Source organism: Aplidium turbinatum, chromosome 4 (assembly GCF_918807975.1).
Source record: "Aplidium turbinatum chromosome 4, kaAplTurb1.1, whole genome shotgun sequence".
Lineage (NCBI taxonomy): Eukaryota > Metazoa > Chordata > Ascidiacea > Aplousobranchia > Polyclinidae > Aplidium > Aplidium turbinatum.
The window spans coordinates 21,876,006-21,895,122 of record NC_137475.1 but is presented as its reverse complement, the minus strand read 5'-3'; the positions used below and the strand labels follow the sequence as shown (position 1 = coordinate 21,895,122).

At 39.0% G+C, this 19,117-nt stretch overlaps 1 protein-coding gene across 1 annotated transcript in view; it reads left to right on the top strand.

The window, feature by feature from the left end:
- The window catches only part of LOC145768979 (kinase D-interacting substrate of 220 kDa B-like), an 84,286-nt gene that overhangs the window by 25,375 nt on the left and 39,794 nt on the right, over window positions 1–19,117 (top strand). Inside the window, exons 9-10 of the mRNA XM_082580580.1 lie at window positions 13,659–14,207; window positions 16,171–16,266. Coding sequence (XP_082436706.1) covers window positions 13,659–14,207; window positions 16,171–16,266 — 645 coding nt within the window. The remainder of the gene's footprint in view (window positions 1–13,658; window positions 14,208–16,170; window positions 16,267–19,117) is intronic.

Sequence of the window (19,117 nt, the reverse complement as noted above, 5' to 3'; positions counted from 1 at the left end):
TTTCCAAGTCGAGATTGAGACAGCGTGGGGTCAATTGAGGGAACATGGGAAAACCTCTACACAGAGTTATAGCTAGAGATGTACCGATTTATCGGTATCGTCAAAATTTCGAGTACAGCATTAAGTGCTCGAGTACAGCATTAGGTGTGGTCCATCGAGTCGGCGTGTGTGTGGTAGAGTTGAGTAGTTGCTATCAAGCTCCTCACAGAAATGCTTGAGCCTCATCGTTCTACTAGTTTGGCTTTTGAAGTGGCTACCAATCTTCAGCACGATTGTTTCTATGTCAAGTGTGAGGCGCTCTGATCCCTTCTCTGCTGCATTATGCAAAATATGAGCAGGGCAACCGACTGGGATCAGATGCAATGTTTGCTCTTTGAGACGAGAGAAGACTTTGTTTTTTCCACTATGCTGTGATCCTCCAAAATTCACTGGTGCATTATCGGCACAAAAGGATGACAGCTGCTTCATGTCTAGGCCATTCTCTTGAATAGAGGAGAGAATAAAGTTCGTGATCTGTGCCGAGGTCTCGCCTGGCAGCAATCGCAAGTCAAGAAGACGCGCTCGCACTCCAACTTTGGCGTTGAAGAATCTGATGACTAGAGGAAACTAATTAGACCATAGACTAATCTTAGAATACTATGCAACACCAGATACCAGAGGAAAACGATCAAAGTTCTGTAATTGTTGAAAATAAGACAAAATAAGGACGCAAGTCGAAAATACGAACTTTTCTTAGAAATAAGGACATTTAAGTTTTCTAAGACCTGGCTCTTCAAAATAAGGACAAATCTTAGAAATAAGGACGGTATGGCAACCCTGCTTATACCCCAGTCCTCAAGCATGGTGGCCTTTCATTACTAAAACCTACTATTATGACACAACAATGCGGTTGAGATTGGATTCTTGAATCTTTAATAGTTTATGCCAATTGAAAGCTTGTTTTAATAGTTTCATGCAAATAAGGTCAAACTTAGCATTTGATGTAATTCCTTGCAAATACCAAAATTGCATCTTTTTGTAACACTAAAGTATCGGCCAAAATATCGGTACCAATCAATCAATCAAGTTTATTTCGGCATAGCTCCACATTCATTTTCAATGTACATTGTACACATCAGTAGCTATAACAAATCGCTTTTTTGATATGGAATTTACACCATGGAGGCACCGAAAAAACCATGCGGTTATCTATCTAAGTCAAGGTGCCCCCATCTTATCAGCCTAAAAAAGTGATATTGATATCGACCAAAATATTGGTATCGATACATCTCTAGTTATTACTTTCTAAAACCTCTACAGTAGGGTGGCTCGTTTATGAACTTTTTTTTTTAATTTTCTCGGGGGTAGTGGGGAAATGGTGCCAATGAGTGAGAAAACGCTCATGACAAAATTTGAGATTCGTAACAAATTGTCTTCAGCCTCCTCATGGGGCCCAAAAATCGAAAAATGGGGTCAAAAACAAAATTTTTTCCAAAAATATTTTTAGTTTGGGTAGATACAATCAGGGCTGGATTTCAGCCGGAGCGCCGCTCCGTAAGCTCGATCAAAAAATTGACTTCTCCGGAACGGCGTTCCGGAAGCTCAAATATTTTATACTCTTATTATGCTTTGCCCTGTTCAGTAAAAGTATATCCATAATTCTTGATGAGTCGAACAAGTTAAATCGGGTATTCACTCTGATAATATATCTTCGTACCAGTCTTGACGGAAGCGAACCTGTGAATGTATTAATTTTGTAGGTCTTGTTGAGCTTGCTAGTCTTACAGCGAATGGCATCTATGATTCCCTTAAGAGCTGCCTAAAATCATATGGCATGTCTACAACATTTTTATCTTCTTGTTTGATTGGTGCTGTATGTGATGGCGCGGCTGTGATGATAGGTCGCAAAAATGGTGTAGCAAAATTGCTTCGTGATGAATTTCCAGACATTGTGATGTGGGATTGTGCAACCATAGATTGGAACTATCGGTTCGTCATGCTGTAAAATCAGTCAGTAATTTGAATCGATTTCGATCTTTTATGGACAAACGCTATAGCCTTTACCACGCTTCTCCTAACAATAGCAGGGAATTGGGTGAATGTGCAGCGGCTGTTGAAGTGCAGTTGTTGAAAATCGAAAGGGTAGGCCTTCTGGACACTAGTTGGGTGGCCTCGAGTTTCCGCACAGTTAGTGCCGTCTGGAATGATTTCCCAGCACTTGTCGAATTTTTCAAAAAGGGGGCTATTAGCGACACAAGAGATTCTCGGGAACGTGCGAAATATCAAGGACTCTTGTCGAAGATAACATCCACGGATTTCTTGTTGGACTTGGCTTTGATGTACGAATACTCGCAAGAATTACGGTATCCGAAATAGCTTAGGCCTTGAATTGTAAAACAGAGCATGTAGGCTACTATTTGAGATGCAGATAACAAAATTATTAATCTTGCAAAATTATTTGAAACACGAAGGAACTGTAGCGGACGCGTCAGTTAATACGCGCGCTCATATGCAGCCGTCCGTGCTGACGGCGACATTCCTGGGCAGAACCGAGTTCAGGACTGGCAAGGAATGACCAGGACACGATGTTCTTCTCCACTGTCTATTTCTTAATCTGGCTTGACAGCTAACACTTGACTACAAGATTGAGTTCTCCAAGACTCCGTTGTTTATTAACTCGACTTTCAAGGAACAGAATCCAAAATATAGAGAAATAAGAACACCAAACTAAAAGGAACTTCAACTTGCAGAAATCGAGTAACCAGCTTGGTTGCAAACAGAAATAATAGTGAACCTCCTTAAACCGTCTCGAATAGTCTAGTATAGCGAGTATCGTAAAGGATCAGAATTGCAGTTGCTTAAAAGGAACTCTAGTTTAAGTGGAAAGGCACAATCTACAGGCATTGCCAATTCTACATGCGATCATTTTAACATTATATAACGGTGGATCCACTTATCGATGAAATACAGTGGTACAATGATTCAGGCGCGGTACAAAGATTGATTACAGGATTGCATTTCGAACGTATGCGGTATTTGTTGATTGGAGACGAAGGTGCTAGAATTCCATATGACGTCAGTGTGTGACGTGCATTACGTCAGAGCTCTCGGGCGCCACATACACCCCCGCAAGAAGGCAAACGGGGTGGCCGTTTGACTTCTGATGAGATGTTTGCAGCATGAAATGAAACAGGCGAGGCACAAAATGCGTATTATAACATAGACACACGGTGAACAACAAGACGGGGTTGGATCCCCTCCGCACGGCGCGAGCGCTAACACATCCTCTGATTCCGGGGAGCGGCTAGTCGGCTCTCAATTGGTTGAAGCAGAGGTCTCGTGCGGCGGACATCCGGCTTCGATGATTTCTAATTAAAACAAAAAAGGTGGAGAGTTACAATGACAAACACAATCTAATCACTACGGTTATCACTAATCAATCACAGGTGAACACTGACGATGCAGATAATGTTAATATGCAGTACACGACGACTAAGTTGTGAAAATTGATGAAGCACGTCAGAGCGCACTCTCTCTACGACACGGAGGGACAGTCCGGACAACGGCCGTGCGAAGCAGTCGCACAAACTGCCACACACTGCGACGCGAGAGCAAAGCGTCATGACAGCAGGATGGGTATTCTAACCAAACGGGGAAGGTGAGACAATGGACAAACGTTTAAATGAAACCAGACCAGGACTGTAGTGCCAGCAGACAACCAGGGGAAGTGACGAGGCTTGAAGTACCTAGCCTCACGACAACCTGCAAACATGGGAACTGAAAGATAGATGGGATGAATGGATGCAGTTTTACGTCATGCCTAGGACGAGAAGCTAAGCGGGGAAGGTAAGCTGCATTACTAAACACCAAGTTCATGTTCGGGCCTAGATGAACATGGACTACGATCTAAGAATGCACTAAGTGTGATGCTAAATCGGACACTATGAAAATTGTAATTGAAGGATATACGGTCGACTAGAGTCTAGACCAAGTACAACAAAAGTGAGGGGGATGTAGGCTAAGGCACATGTCAATTATTATTGGAAACCAATTAGCAGAGCAGGGGTGAAAGAGCGATTACGCGACAAGGCGCCAATAGGGCAGAATGCGACGGGCAAGCGAATTGCAAGCAGCATGTCGACTTACATCGGACCAACGTCGGTAGAGCCCAAAGTCAGTGAACGTCTATGGTAGAAAAATTTCTACAGTGACCGCAATGGTCGGGCACAAGGGCCACAGGTAAGAGTGCGATTAGACATGTTAACCTACAGATAACTATAACACTTAAGCTAAGTCCAGTGGGAGCAGTAGTTGAAAATCCGATGAAATCCGACTTAGCAAACACACGAGAACCATGATGAATACGTTTAAAGGAAAGATGGTGAACTAACTAAAGAAAGGTTGGTTGAATAGATGCAGTTTTACGTCTTACCCAGGACGGAGAACTAAACAGTGAACGTGCAACAAAGCCTAAGATACCTACAGGCACCACAATCCAGTGTCTGAAGGGAGTCGTCCGGACGGGGGCGAAACACATCGTCATCGCTGCTGCCAAGACGCCCCGATCGCGCGCCACGAGTAAGGCGACGACCAAGGACGACAACGACGAGGGAAATAAAAAGACTTACGGCTACTACGATAATGTAAAAAGAGTATTCAAACATCATGAATCAATGTTACTTAACTTGAATCCCACGGCGTCGTCGTCGAAGGAACGTCCGATGAAAGGCAGGCTTGTTATAATCCGTGATATAATCCAGAATAATCCAGTGCATCCAGTGATCAGTTCACATCCAGTCAATTCACAGTTAAGTCAAGTGATTAATTCACAGTGAAATCACGTCGTTACAGCTCACAGTTAGCAAAACGAATCACGTCGGGGTCACCATTAATATGTAGCGGACGCGTCAGTTAATACGCGCGCTCATATGCAGCCGTCCGTGCTGACGGCGACATTCCTGGGCAGAACCGAGTTCAGGACTGGCAAGGAATGACCAGGACACGATGTTCTTCTCCACTGTCTATTTCTTAATCTGGCTTGACAGCTAACACTTGACTACAAGATTGAGTTCTCCAAGACTCCGTTGTTTATTAACTCGACTTTCAAGGAACAGAATCCAAAATATAGAGAAATAAGAACACCAAACTAAAAGGAACTTCAACTTGCAGAAATCGAGTAACCAGCTTGGTTGCAAACAGAAATAATAGTGAACCTCCTTAAACCGTCTCGAATAGTCTAGTATAGCGAGTATCGTAAAGGATCAGAATTGCAGTTGCTTAAAAGGAACTCTAGTTTAAGTGGAAAGGCACAATCTACAGGCATTGCCAATTCTACATGCGATCATTTTAACATTATATAACGGTGGATCCACTTATTGATGAAATACAGTGGTACAATGATTCAGGCGCGGTACAAAGATTGATTACAGGATTGCATTTCGAACGTATGCGGTATTTGTTGATTGGAGACGAAGGTGCTAGAATTCCATATGACGTCAGTGTGTGACGTGCATTACGTCAGAGCTCTCGGGCGCCACAGAACGAACCCGGACGACATTATGGCATTGCTAAGGATGCTGAAGAAAACTTAGAGTTCAAAGGTGTAGAATTACATGTAAACAATTGCAGAAAAGCCCGCTAATCAATCCCTGCATCTTCTACACTGTAAATCAAAAAGTGTAGTTTTAACCACTTCTAGAGGTGGTTTAAAAATTCCACTTCTACTTTTTCATTCCCACCCCATAGCCTATTGGGAAAGATGGTCATTTCCACCCTACCAAAGGGTGATATTTTCCACCCAACAGAGAAGGGTGTATAATCACTTAGGAAGTTCCATCCAAGATCGCTTGTTGAATTCAACAGACTTGTCATTTATTAACAGCTGAAAAATACTTCATTCAACTATTTGGCCAGAGGACACAGTAGCCTAATGACACACGGAAAAAACGAAATCATTGAAGTGGCAAAGAGATTGCGCTTAGATGAACGCGAAGCTGCTGTGAGAGGACTTCGTGAATATATAACTACGAAAAGAAGATCCCAGTCTTTAAAATTTGATAACGTCACTATAATCTTTTCCAATTTCATCGAGCGAGTGTGAGCGCGGATTTTCACAAATGAACTTCATACTAACATCTGACCGTGCTTCTCTACACACTGTAACTGTTTCAAGTTTACTCTTTATACGAATGATCCGTCTTCCACTGAGAAATTTTTAACCAGTGAAGTATGTTGGATCCTGATTACGCCATGGACGTAACTCGGCAATTGAGACCCGAAGTCGCCAGAGGTTTTATGATTTTGAATACGACAAGTGTCTTAAAAATTGTAAGCTATAACTTGAAAAATCAAAAGTGGAAAAAACTAAAACCATTTTTTTTTTTTTCTAGGCTATAACTTGTATTGTTTGTATTATTGTTTCACTAAAATATGAATATTTGCATTGAACAACGCTATACCATCTATAGACCATGAGACTTACTTTAGCAACGTTTTAGGTACATCAAGTGTGTTGTTTCAAAGTCTTATAAAGACATATTTCTGAATTTCTTCTACGGCACCTAGCGCATCTGGAAAGTAAAAAAACTAGCGCTCCGGAAGCTAACCTTCTGGAAATCCACCACTGGATACAATAATGTTTAGATATATCTAATTAACCTAAGAAAAAAATTTGGAGTCATTTGAACTATTTCTTCAGCTTCCTCACAGCTTCTGAAAATTTCGCATTTTTGTGAGTGGTTACATAACACATAATTGCGTTAGACATTTTGCCAACTACAAAACGTCATTGTATTTCTCTTTATAGACCTGCTCTGAGCTGTTGCGTCATTTTTAATGAAATTGGGTTAATTTGGTAGTAAAAAGTGATGTCTTTTATTTGAAATTACGTCACTGACGAAGTTTGTAGTTATGTAACCACAAACAAAAATGCGAAATTTTCAGCAAAATAAAAATTTTCAGAAGCTGTGAGGAAGCTGAAGAAATAGTTCAAATGACTTCAATTTTTTTTTCTTAGGTTAATTAGATATATCTAAACAATATTGTATCTACCCAAACTAAAAATGTTTATTGAAAAAATTTGGTGTTTGACCCCATTTTTCGATTTTTGGGCCCCATGAGGAGGCTGAAGACAAATTGTTACGAATCTCAAATTTTGTCATGAGCGTTTTCTCACTCATTGGCACCATTTCCCCCACTAACCCGAAAGAATTAAAAAAAAAAGTTTAAAAACAAGCCACCCTACTCTACAGTCTACAGCTTTACTCGTTGAAGTTACTTTCTTTTGTCTGTTTAAGATAAATTAAAAAGGAATTGGAAAAGATAGAATTGCTTAAGAAAATGTTTTTATCTGTCATACTCTCTTGTTGTATTTTTGTACAAATGTCTATTTTTGACCTCCGATGGTTTGTGTTGGCACCACAAAGATCAAAGAAACGCAACAAACTTATTTTGTGTGAATGATGATGACCCGTTTTTCTTTGATGGTCACTGTTAATAATCTTGCTTTGTTGTAATATTTTTCCATTGTTTTCTTATTTCCATTGGTTACTGACCCCTTTGCTTGTTCATAAACTGTTACTGGAGCTGGGCGTGCTTGAAACTAAGCTAACGTTTGGTGTGAATGTGGTCTGTTAGTGATAGCGTCTGAGCTTTGCACGAAAGGACGTTGGTTCTCTCCCCAATGAGATCACGCAACTGTGTCTTGGCAAGCGAAATGGCCCGTTTCGGCGAGTCTGATTCGGAGAGTTCGATTCGGAGAGTTCCCTATTCGGAGACAGCCTTTTTCGGAGAGTTCCCTATTCGGAGATTTTTTAAATTTTTTTTGAAAATTATTGTGTGCCGTAGCCTAATTATTATCGTTGCCGTTTTTACATCGTTTTAACGTCGCTAAACGTTGAAATCGTGCAGAAAAAATAGAAAATTATCGGGTATGTAGCCTATTTATCATTGCCGTTTTTACATCGCTTCAACATCGTTTTCACGTTGCTAAACGTTGAAATCGTGCAGAGACCATAGAAATAAAATGTTTGAACAATTAAATGAAAATTCGTCATGTCAGTTCAGTTGAGTTGTTTTTATTTGTGACCATCATATCAAAAACAATACACGTCAACATAGCAAAGGTCAAGAAAAAGGTAGAAGCGATAAAACGCAAACGTTAAAACATGCTTGTGACCGAAGTAAGTTATTAAGTTGAAAGAAATTTGGCATGGCCGCAACACCTTCAGAAAAATTTAAGATATGAAGGGAAAATAAAAAAAAGAAGATGTTACAAAAAAAATCAGGTTAATGTCTATAAGTTAGTACTTTTGAATAGTTAAAATGATTACTGGTAGTTTGGATCAACAAATGTGTGGCCTACAGCTTGGATTGAAAGGAAATTATCGGGTACCGTAGCCTAGTTATCCCGACCAGTAAAAATTTGTTCCAAGAACCCAGTTAGCCTAACAATTCATTTTTACATTGTAGTAACAGATAACAGAATGTGTGGCCTATCGTTTTAACGTCGCTAAATGTTGAAATCGTGTAGAAAAGAGAACTTTAGCTGACTAGGATACGCATACTAGGATATTCCACAATATCGTTTCTTTTATAGTTGAAATTATCGAAGCTTTAGATGAGTGGGGTTAAGACTTAACCATTGAGATCTTAAAACTAAAAAGCGAATTAAATTTATTTTTGAACTATTAACGTTTGCTCAGATAAAATTGACATGTATCCTGCGTCGCCTTCTGCATGCAAACTTAGAATATATTAGAATCCTCAACTATTACAAAATTCTAAATCCAACGACGCCTTCTGTTTATTTACAGTAGAGAATTTTGTATTTTATTCCACAATATCGTTTCTTTTCATCATCATCATATTCCATCGTTGGTTTGTTCCCCACTAGTGGGGGTGGCTGATTGTTTCCGCGCAGCAATTGTTTTAATCCATTTTCTCCATTTCACCCTGTCCCTTGCATCTTCCTCCTTCAGTCCGACTTTTTTAAATTCATCCTTCACTTGTTGTTTCCACGTTCTTCTTGGACGACCGCGTTTCCTCTTCCCATCCACCTTTAGATCTAGTGCCTTTCTAAGAAAACTTCCTTCCTCCCTCCTTATCACATGTCCATACCATCTTACTCCATTTGCCCTTGCCAGTTGGTCTATGGTCTCATCTCTAGCATATCCAACATTTCTTCAGTTCTTTTTTCCCTTCTCGTTTTCCCCCCACACATTGCTCTCACCATTGATCTTTTCGTTCTTCTCAGGATTGCCAGTTCATTCTCTCTCAATACCCATGTCTCGCTACCATATAGCATTGCAGGCCGCACACAGCTCCGATATACTTTTCCTTTTATCCTTAGTGAAAATTTTCTGCCATGCAACATTTCCCCACATTCCCTGAACTTTGCCCAGCCCAATCTTGCCCTTGTTGTCACCGCTGCTTCACATCCACCACTTCCATTTATCCGATCACCCAGATAACAGAAGTCTGTCACTGTTTCGATGCCATGGCAGAACTCATCATCATGGCCTTGCACTTCATTCCTTCCTTTACTGCATTTCCCACAAACAAAACACTTCGCCAATCTTGTTGCGGCTCTCATGACATTAGCACATCTTGCATGTACCCACTTTCCACATTCCTTGCATTGCATTGAATTTCTCATCACTCTCTTGCCACATATTCCACAGGGATCTACTTTGTTCTCAACAACTGTTCCTTCTGCTCCACTCACCATCACTTTTGTTTTTTCAAGATTCACCTTCATACCCTTGGTTTCAAATGCTTCTTTCCATTTCTCAAACTTTCTCTCCAGCCCCTCCATACTATTACTTGTCAAGACCAGGTCGTCTGCATACAAAATTTCACTCAATAAGCCCTTCCTCACTCCTTCAGTTACAACATCAACCACAATAGCAAATATCAGAGGTGACAAAACTGATCCTTGGTGTACACCAACCTTCACAAAAAACTCGTTTGAATAATTTGATCCAACTCTCACTTTTGTTTTTGCATCCTCATACATAGACATCACAGCTCTCACTAATACCTCCGGTATACCTCTTTTCCTCATTGCCCACTCCATCACTTTCCTTGGTACTCTGTCAAATGCCTTTTCTAAGTCGACGAAACACATATAATTTTCTCTGCTTCTCTCGGTATTCCTCCTGCATTCTTCTCAATATAAACAGAGCATCCACTGTACCTTTTCCTGGCATAAATCCAAACTGCATATCATTTAATTTCACCAATGTTCTCAACCTCTTTTCTAGTATTCGCTCCACAATTTTCATTCCATGCTCTAGTAGTTTTACACCTCTATATGCACTGCAACTTCTCACATCCCCTTTTCTCTTGGACAGTGGAACAACAGTACTATGCTTCCACTCCTCCGGCATTCCCTCTCCATCTAATACCCTTTGGCTAAGTTGTAGCATTACTTCAATTTCCAACTCTCCACTTGCTTTTATCATCTCTACGCTCACTTCTGATGGACCGGCTGCTTTATGCAGTTTCATTTGCCCCCATTGCCTCCACCACTTCATCACGAGTAACCTTTCCCACTGGACCCTCCACCAGATCAACCTCTGTCATATGATCCCATACATTCTCCTTATTCATAACATTTTCCATATGTTCCTTCCACACTTCTCCTCTGCTTTCCGGGCTGAAATGCAACTTCCCATCTCCACTCCTTATACATCTTCCCCCTACAATATCTTTTCCATCCTTTTTCATTTGCTTTATGAGTCTGAATACGATGGAGATGTTGCTTTTATAGTTGAAATTATCGAAGCTTTAGATGAGTGAGGTTTAGACCTAACCACTGAGATCTTAAATCATATTTATGACCCCGAAAAGACCCTAGTGATATGGTACGTTCCATATTCATAAATTTACCAAAGAAAACCGGAGCAACAGAATGCTCACTCCACAGAACAATTAGCCTTGTGAATCACCTAACAAACATTTTACTCCGAATCATGATGATGAGATTGAGACCAAAACTACAATCGGAAATTTCAACAGCACAGTTTTTATTTGTTCCAGACAAAGGGACCACAAAAAGGAATTTTTACATTAAAAATGATAACAGAGAGATGTATGTCCGATTCTTCTGTTTATTTAGAGAATTTTGTATTTTATTCCACAATATAGTTTCTTTTGCATTCTTGCATTTTATCCAGTGTTTACCTTTGAGTGCCTTCCCAGACGGCAAAATCCGTCAATTTTACATTGATTCAACGTCTGCAGACGTTCGAATCAATGTAACTAATCTAATCAAGTAACTAATCAACCTAATCAACGTAATTAATCAAGTAACTAATCATGTAACTAATCAAGTTTAACTAACTTAGCTAGCATTAACAAAGGCGCATTAGCTAGTTTTTATGTGGGAAATAACTTGGAAAGAAGGCACAAAGCGCAGCAGTCTATCAAATCGATTAGCTCCGCAGTGAGAAGCCTTTGAATTTGCACGTAATAAAATGGCAATAACACATTTATTTTCTTCGTGATTTGTTCATAAAAGACTTGTATGCTAATGCCAGCATTTGACGAATGCAAAATAGCAGTACCATCTTTGTATGCAATATTTAACTTAAATTGTCAAAAAGGGCGCACATCTAAACTTTGCCATGGGCGCCATTTTGCATAGGTACGCCACTGGTTAGGTGGGTTATCAAAGTCCTGTTTTTTTGGCCCGTATAAGTGTGTTTTTTTTTTCAATTTTCAAATGCTTCTACCACACAAACCAATCAAAATATTTCTCTAAAACCTACGAATTGAGTGCTCGAAAATACAAACTTAATCAAAAAGATTATGAAAATGTTCTGACACTACTTTCACAGTTTCTTAGTCAATAGATGATAGATAAGCTGATTGGAGCTATGCATTTTACATAATGCAGAATTATAGTGCAAACTGAAAACAATTTAATTTTTGAACACGACTTGATCATTTTCCTACAATTTTATCTCTACACCATAGCTCATTGATTGCAGGTGGGTACTTTTTCATGGGTGAGTTCAGTTCAGTTTATTGTTTTGATGGCGATAAACAAATAAAAAGTACATACAAATTGAGTGTCTATCAGCACAACAGGATGGCAACGAAAGACCTGTAAGGTCATTGAGGTGAAGAGGTGAAAGCATCATTTTGAACATAAATTGTCAACAGTGTCAACATTTCAATGTTTATGATCACTAAGCATAGTACCTACATATTTTCACTGTTTTCATGATAAATCATTGTTGAATTTTCTCTGACCTACATTACGGACTTGAGATTATTTGCTAAAAATTACCAAAATGTTACATTTTAAACACATAAAATTTATAGTGAAGGAGTTTGATCAACAAAGATTTTATTTCATAAAATGAAAGAATAAATGTATGTGTTTGTCTGGTATAAATTTCAACATGACCATAAAATGCCCATGTGGTCATTTGGGGCTCTAAACATAGGAGCAAAAATGGGCCATTTTTGCCTGATAGGGTTTTCAGACCCCCATCGGATCTCTGTTAATGGCACCACAACTCTCAAATTCAAGTTGGCAAAAGAAAAGTTTCCAAATAATTAGGTTTTAGAGAAATAGTTTGATTGGTTTGGGCAGTAGAAGCATTTAAAAATTGAAAAAAACACTTATACGGGGCAAAAAAGCAGGATTTTGATGACCCACCTAACACTTATGCATCAAGACATGTTGTTTTCTACTATTAAATTATGTAGTATAGTTTATAATGAACTAGCACAGCAATTTGTAGTCTTCTACCACAGTTACAATAAAAGTTATGAGGCTCTGAAAATGGATGAAATTGCTATTCGCTACCCCTACCCCCAAGTCAAAAACGAGGGTAACGCCCGAAATTCAAATGGCCGCCATGGAAAAACCGTTTAAGATATTGACCTAAAACTTAGGATTCTTTTATTTGGTTGCCTCAGGCATAGTATGACAACTCTTCAGCAACATCTGAGAGGTACCATATTATATTTTCTGTTTAGATATGGAATAACCCACTTTTTTAGAGCAAAACCATGAAATATCTCAAAAATTAAAGCCAATTCGCAAAAACCGATGTCATTTTCGGATTCAGCGGCATCAAAATACCCCTAAACCGTTAAAACTTTTTAGCACCAAAATGTGTGTTGACCAGTGTTATTGAAAAAGAAGTAGAAAGTATGGGAAAGGCAATGTAATATTAAACTTAACTATCTGTTGATTGCATGATTTGAAAGTGCAGAACATTCATCGGTATCACGAAAAGTTGAACTTGTATGGAAGTTAGTACTGTAATTTACTATGTTTTTTATTGTTTTTAGTGGCTGCATAGCCGAGTGGCGAGAGCCTTAGTTCGATGCTTGAAAGGCCGCCGCTTAAGAGCATGTGGCTGTGTTTTTGGCAAGAAACTTAAAGGCATGCTGTTGATGGAGGAGTGGCTCGCCTTCAACTGTAGCCCTTGATTTCTCTCATGATTATGAGAGAAATGCCTACGATCCTTTTTAGGGCTTTGGCCTACTAAACTGAAATAACCATAGAATAAATACTTATACTCATGGTAATCATGTAACAAACAATTCTTGTGCATTTTTGCAATTTATTCATTTTTTTACGATTTTTAGTAATGAACATTTCCTGCCTAATAATGTATATCTGTATCACTCAAGATTGCTAATTATTTCTTCTTCAGGTCTCTCCCTTCTGATTCAATGGATCCTGAACAGAACTTTATCTTTCGGAAGGCATGTTGTGTCCCCCTTTTCATCCTGCTGGTTGGATGGGTCTTTGGGTTTACTGCCATAATCATATTGGTGATCGCTGTGTACGGACCTGCCCATGTGCACTTAGAACCCGACGATTCCTTCAGAGTGACTGTTTCTCTCTGCGTTATATCGATCATGCTCGGCTGCGTCCTGATCCTGTCTCTACCTACTCTTGCTAATGTTGTGTTCTCATTATTCCACTCTCCAAGCCGCATCCAGGAAACCCTTGGTTGTGAACTAAACAGCAACAGGACGGAAGTCAACAACCTGTCCAAGGCATTGACTGTTGTGGATGCCATCAATAGAACAAAGACCAGGATCTGTCTTCTTATAAACGGTCTAGAAACAAGCGATCAAACCCAATTAGCCCAGCTGGTCCACTCTGTAAGGTCCGTCTATTCTGCTCACCCCATCATCACGGTGATGTGCATTGACTACCACTTGGTGTCCACCGCTGTAAAGCAGTCTTCGTTTTGGTAAGATCTTTGTTTGGATTAATTTATCGCATTTAACGATGTTTGACTATGTGGCAGAATAGACTACATTCTATCTTTTAACCAGAGCAGGTAGCCTACAGCTGACATTGCTTTCAGTAATTGTCATGTCTATTGCATTGTTTTGTTTCCGAGTCTACGTACTCATCATGCTCATAATTGTAAGCTAAGTGTGCGAGGGAAATCTAGGAGGGGGAAGGAAAGCAACGAGAACGAAGCCTCTCCCGTCCTATGAATGACAAAGATTATTTTGATTGTTGAAATTGTTCAATCTGTTTGTTTTAGTTCATATTGAGGCATATTACTTTGTTGAAAATTCAGTGGACTGGAAAAGATAGTTGTCAGATATATTTCCTGGATTGTCCTCACCGATAGCTCAGTTGATTGAGCGTAAGATCAAGTGACGCTTATGCGATTCCCCAGATGTGCGCTTGAGCAACAAATTTCAAGAACAGCTATCCATTCAGCGGCACTTAGTGGATGGAATAAGTCACATACAACACTTTAACAACAACTGGAAACTTTACTCTGCCGATCTCCGTAACCGGGCCTGTGTCAACGGTTCAAGTTCGAAACAGATGTCACCAAACTTTTTTGAAAAAGGGCAAGATTACTGTGAAAAAAGATTTTCTAGAGGCCAGACACGAACCTCACTGACCGGGTATGGCCCCTGGCCGTAGTTTGGTGTCCCCTGCTCCTGCGAAGCGCTTGCAAGGAAGCTTTCTCAGTACGAAGGTAAAGATTCCCACAATCAGTCAACTAATTAAGCGTCAGAAAATTTTTTGAGGTCTGTAGATAAATGTTTTACAGCTAATTGCATTTTTTTTTTGTATCCGGCACAAAACATTCCGAACCAACCATATAAAGGCTAGGGTTACTTCATTCATAATTGTGTGAACTAACGCTACGTTTACATAACGTTTCATTGCGCCCGAAATGAAAGATTTCGGTTCGTTTGGCGGACGCGTAATCTGTTTACACGCGGCGACCGAAGTGAGATTCATGGCGGTCTGGATTTCATATCGGTAGTTTTGACAGAAATGAGATTCTAGCAATGAGATTAGCCCTAGTAGTTTGATTATAGTCAGTTAACTAGTAGAGTAGTAATTTGTAGTGTAGCACGTAAAAAGAACTTGAACATAACATAAATAAAATAGTTATGTTTTTGAAGTCATAATAATACAATTTTTCCACTGGTCTAGAATGTTGGTTGTGCTTTAGAACCAGCCATCTGCAACCAATCCTCCCAATTTCTGAAAGATATGCTGCTAGTGCAAAGTGTATTGGGAAAGGAGAACTTGAGCATTACATCAGTGCAATAGGCATAGCTTTATATTTGTAAAGTCATGATGATGTACATTTTCAACTGGGACTAGTCTAGAATGTTGGCTGTTTATTAGACTGAGCACAAAGACTTATTGTCAATGTCATCTGTGATCATTTGAGACATGCATTGGACTGGTGCACTAGTAAAGAGCAAATAATTAGCCTATAAATTAAGCTAGTCCATTCTTGAAGAACACAAGTAAATTTGCTCTAAGCTTGTGATGTCAGTCTATTGACCCAAAAGAATTTTGAAAATACTTGTGCTATTTCAGTACTGGTTAGTGGTTAATGTACGCTTTGGAATTGCATGTTTTATTGTAGAATCTATGTTTGTTTTTTTGGTAGAAGAACCAGCTTTATTTTCAGCGTACTCAGTAGCCTAGTTACAGACGCAAAAATCACTCATGCGTAGAGGCTGTATTCCTTTCGCTCGAAACCAAAAGCAGCCGCAATGAGACGGAATGTGAACAAAACCTTTTTCACGCCGCTTTGAGATTTCATTTCGGTCATTTTCATTTTGCCTATCATGTAAACGTAGCCTAACTTGCCAGCATAAACCCTGTCTGGGATAGTTATCATGGATTGTTTTGTTTAATTACGTTTATCGTCTTGTTTGCAGCTTTTTCAACAGTGGCGATATCAAGGAAAACGATTACATGCAGCATGTGATACAGGTTCCGATTTTCCTTCCTGACAAAAAGCAGAGGAAGCGATTGTGAGTGCTTTTTTGTGTTGATGTCTAATAAGGTCAAATGTAGCCGTCAGGCAAGAAGGTTGCGAGTCCAGCATCGATCTGGGCATCCCTTTTGGTATTTATCATGACTTCAAGCTAATGATATCACATAGTTTTCTTCTCGTTTTGATTAATAAATAAATTATTTCAACTGGCAATCCACGAAAACCTAAATGTACATTGATCAACAACGTAAGAACGTCGACTTGCTAGCTGGGCAAGCTAGCACAATCTGAACAGTAGAACATACGAGACTGTACAGTGTACACTGTGGAAGTGAGGTGAATTAACGTCAGTTCTGTAGTTTCAAAACTTTTTAGCCTTTTTGTTACTACGAGGTGTGCAGTGTGCACAAGCGAGAATGATTACTAAAGAAAATATTACACAATGTTACAGCATGCTATTTACCTGCACAAAGGCCATAGAAGTCTGACATCTTCAGTAAAACAACACGTCACAGAGAGATTTGTGGCAAGTTACATTTGCAACTTTCCGAAAAAAGTTATATAGCTGTAAATCACCTACTTCACCGTAGTTTTAGTAATCATTGGTGTCATCAACATCAAAGTTACAGTTTCGCACAACAGAACCAGCAATAGACAAATAAAACCTGACAACCAGACGGCATTTAACACAATAACATGAAACTAAACTAAAAATTACAAACGTTTTCGGTCATACTCGTGTTAGCCCTTTTTAAGTAACCAACTGATTGATGTTTTTCATATATTGAAATTACAGATCTGATCTACATACACAAAAATCGAAAAAAGAAACTCATAAGAATGAAACGGCAAGGCAGAGGAGAGGCAAAATCACATGACACTTAATTGCCTAGGAAAAAAAACACAAATCAATGACACAAAATTACGCGAAGACATTTAGCAGATAGAAGGTGCCTGCGGCAAACAGTTGCCTTTTGAGGCGAGGATGCAAGATTTTATGAGCAAAGAGTCATAGATTTTAGTGTCAAATTCGGTGAGGCATTTACGTACCGTGCAATTCTAAAAGACTCCAGGGATTGTTCATTGTTTGAACAAGTTTGACAATCGAGTATGATCTTTAATGGCAATTTCTGTTGAGAGCACTTAAATCCAAATATGCTCCCTCACTCTTGTGGCCAAATGTCGTGTGGGCGTGAACATAGCAATGTATGTGCAGTCTGTGTCGCGCAAACAAGCAAACTTGTACAAGACATTTCAACACAGAAAGGTGGGAGTTTCAGATTTAAGCTGAAAATAATAACCAACTTGGATTCTTACCATAACGTTTTGTCAAGAATATGTCCAATTTTATTAAATTGAAGTTCAACAGTGATATTATTCGCTTGTGTAAAACATTTGAAGTTGGTTATTATTTTCAGCTTAATTCTGAAACTAAATAATAAATAAACTAAATGTCTTCACGTAATTTTGCGTGATTGATTTGTGTTTTTTTTCCTAGACACTTAAGCGTCATGTGATTTTGCCTCTCCTCTGCCTTGCCGTTTCATTCTTATGCATTTCTTTTTTCGATTTTTGTGTATGTAAATCAGATCTGTAATTTCAATTTATCGTTCACCTAGAACCGAACTATGTTATGTCCATTTTTCAAGTTTTGAGAAAAACAGGAAAATAGATTTTGAATCGGGTTTTTGTAAATTATCTCCCGATATATATGCAATATTTTGTACTAGTGTGACTAGTAATATCTTGCTGGTTGTTAGGCATCGTTTATGATACTTTTTAACCACTAGGGTGAGCAATATAGTGTTTTTTCAAGCATTGGACGGACTTAACATTGTTTGATTTTGAAAATTCTAACTGGCAATTTCATGAAATAACGGACATAGCATACTTATAAAATCGATTAAAGTATTGCAACCACTGTTTTTACATTGAAACAGTTTGAGATGGAGCTATAAATTGAGATAGTAGCCTCCAGGTAGCATTTGTAAACTTTTTTGACAGTGTAGAACCATGATTTCCTGTTTTGATACTACACAATTTTTTCACTTAGTCGTATGTGATATTATGTTCAATTGTTTCTTTGCCATCTTACACATCTTCTGCAATAGTGCTATAAAATCTGATAGGTCTTCTTTGGACTTTTGGTACATGGCTTCCTCAAAAGACCTAGCTAGTAAATAGCTGAAAGCTTTATTGTTCTATGCTGTAATCACATTTGTTAGATAGAACCATAACTAAGATTTCTGAATTTCTAGTTTAGCTGCCTAATCACCAACTTTCATCAGACTTTGAAATAATCTCCCTAACAGCTCAACTAAATTAACATCTGGACATTAAAAAAACATCCCAATCAAAACACTGTAAGTTATTAAACAATACTGTATTTACTAAATTAGTTGATCTGACAACCTTAATCATTGTCACAAACCAGCAGAGATGTACGTATACGCAGCAAATTCTACGCTTTGCGGCGTAGAATTTTTGTTTGCGCTAACGCTTACAACCACATTTTTTTGGATAGTTGTCGCTTGAGCCTAGCTACGCCGTAAAGTTTTCGCGGTTTTTTAGCGCATAGCGTCAACCGTCAACACATACTTTTTTATGAATTTTTTTTTGCTACAACACGCCAATACCTTCCAGTGCTGCAGTTGAAAGAATGTTTTCAATGGGCAAAGACATATTGAAACCAAAACGCAGCAAAATGTCAGATGAACACTTCAGATGCTTGTGTTTCTTTGTGGAAATTCAAAATAAAACTTGTTTGTTTCGAGTGGTTTATACCGTGTGAATGTTTGGCACCTAGCAAACCAAATGAGTTTACGCTAGTGTATGCGGTGATGCTGTCAACTGTTTTTACAAGTTACGTTGACGCATATGGTGTATGG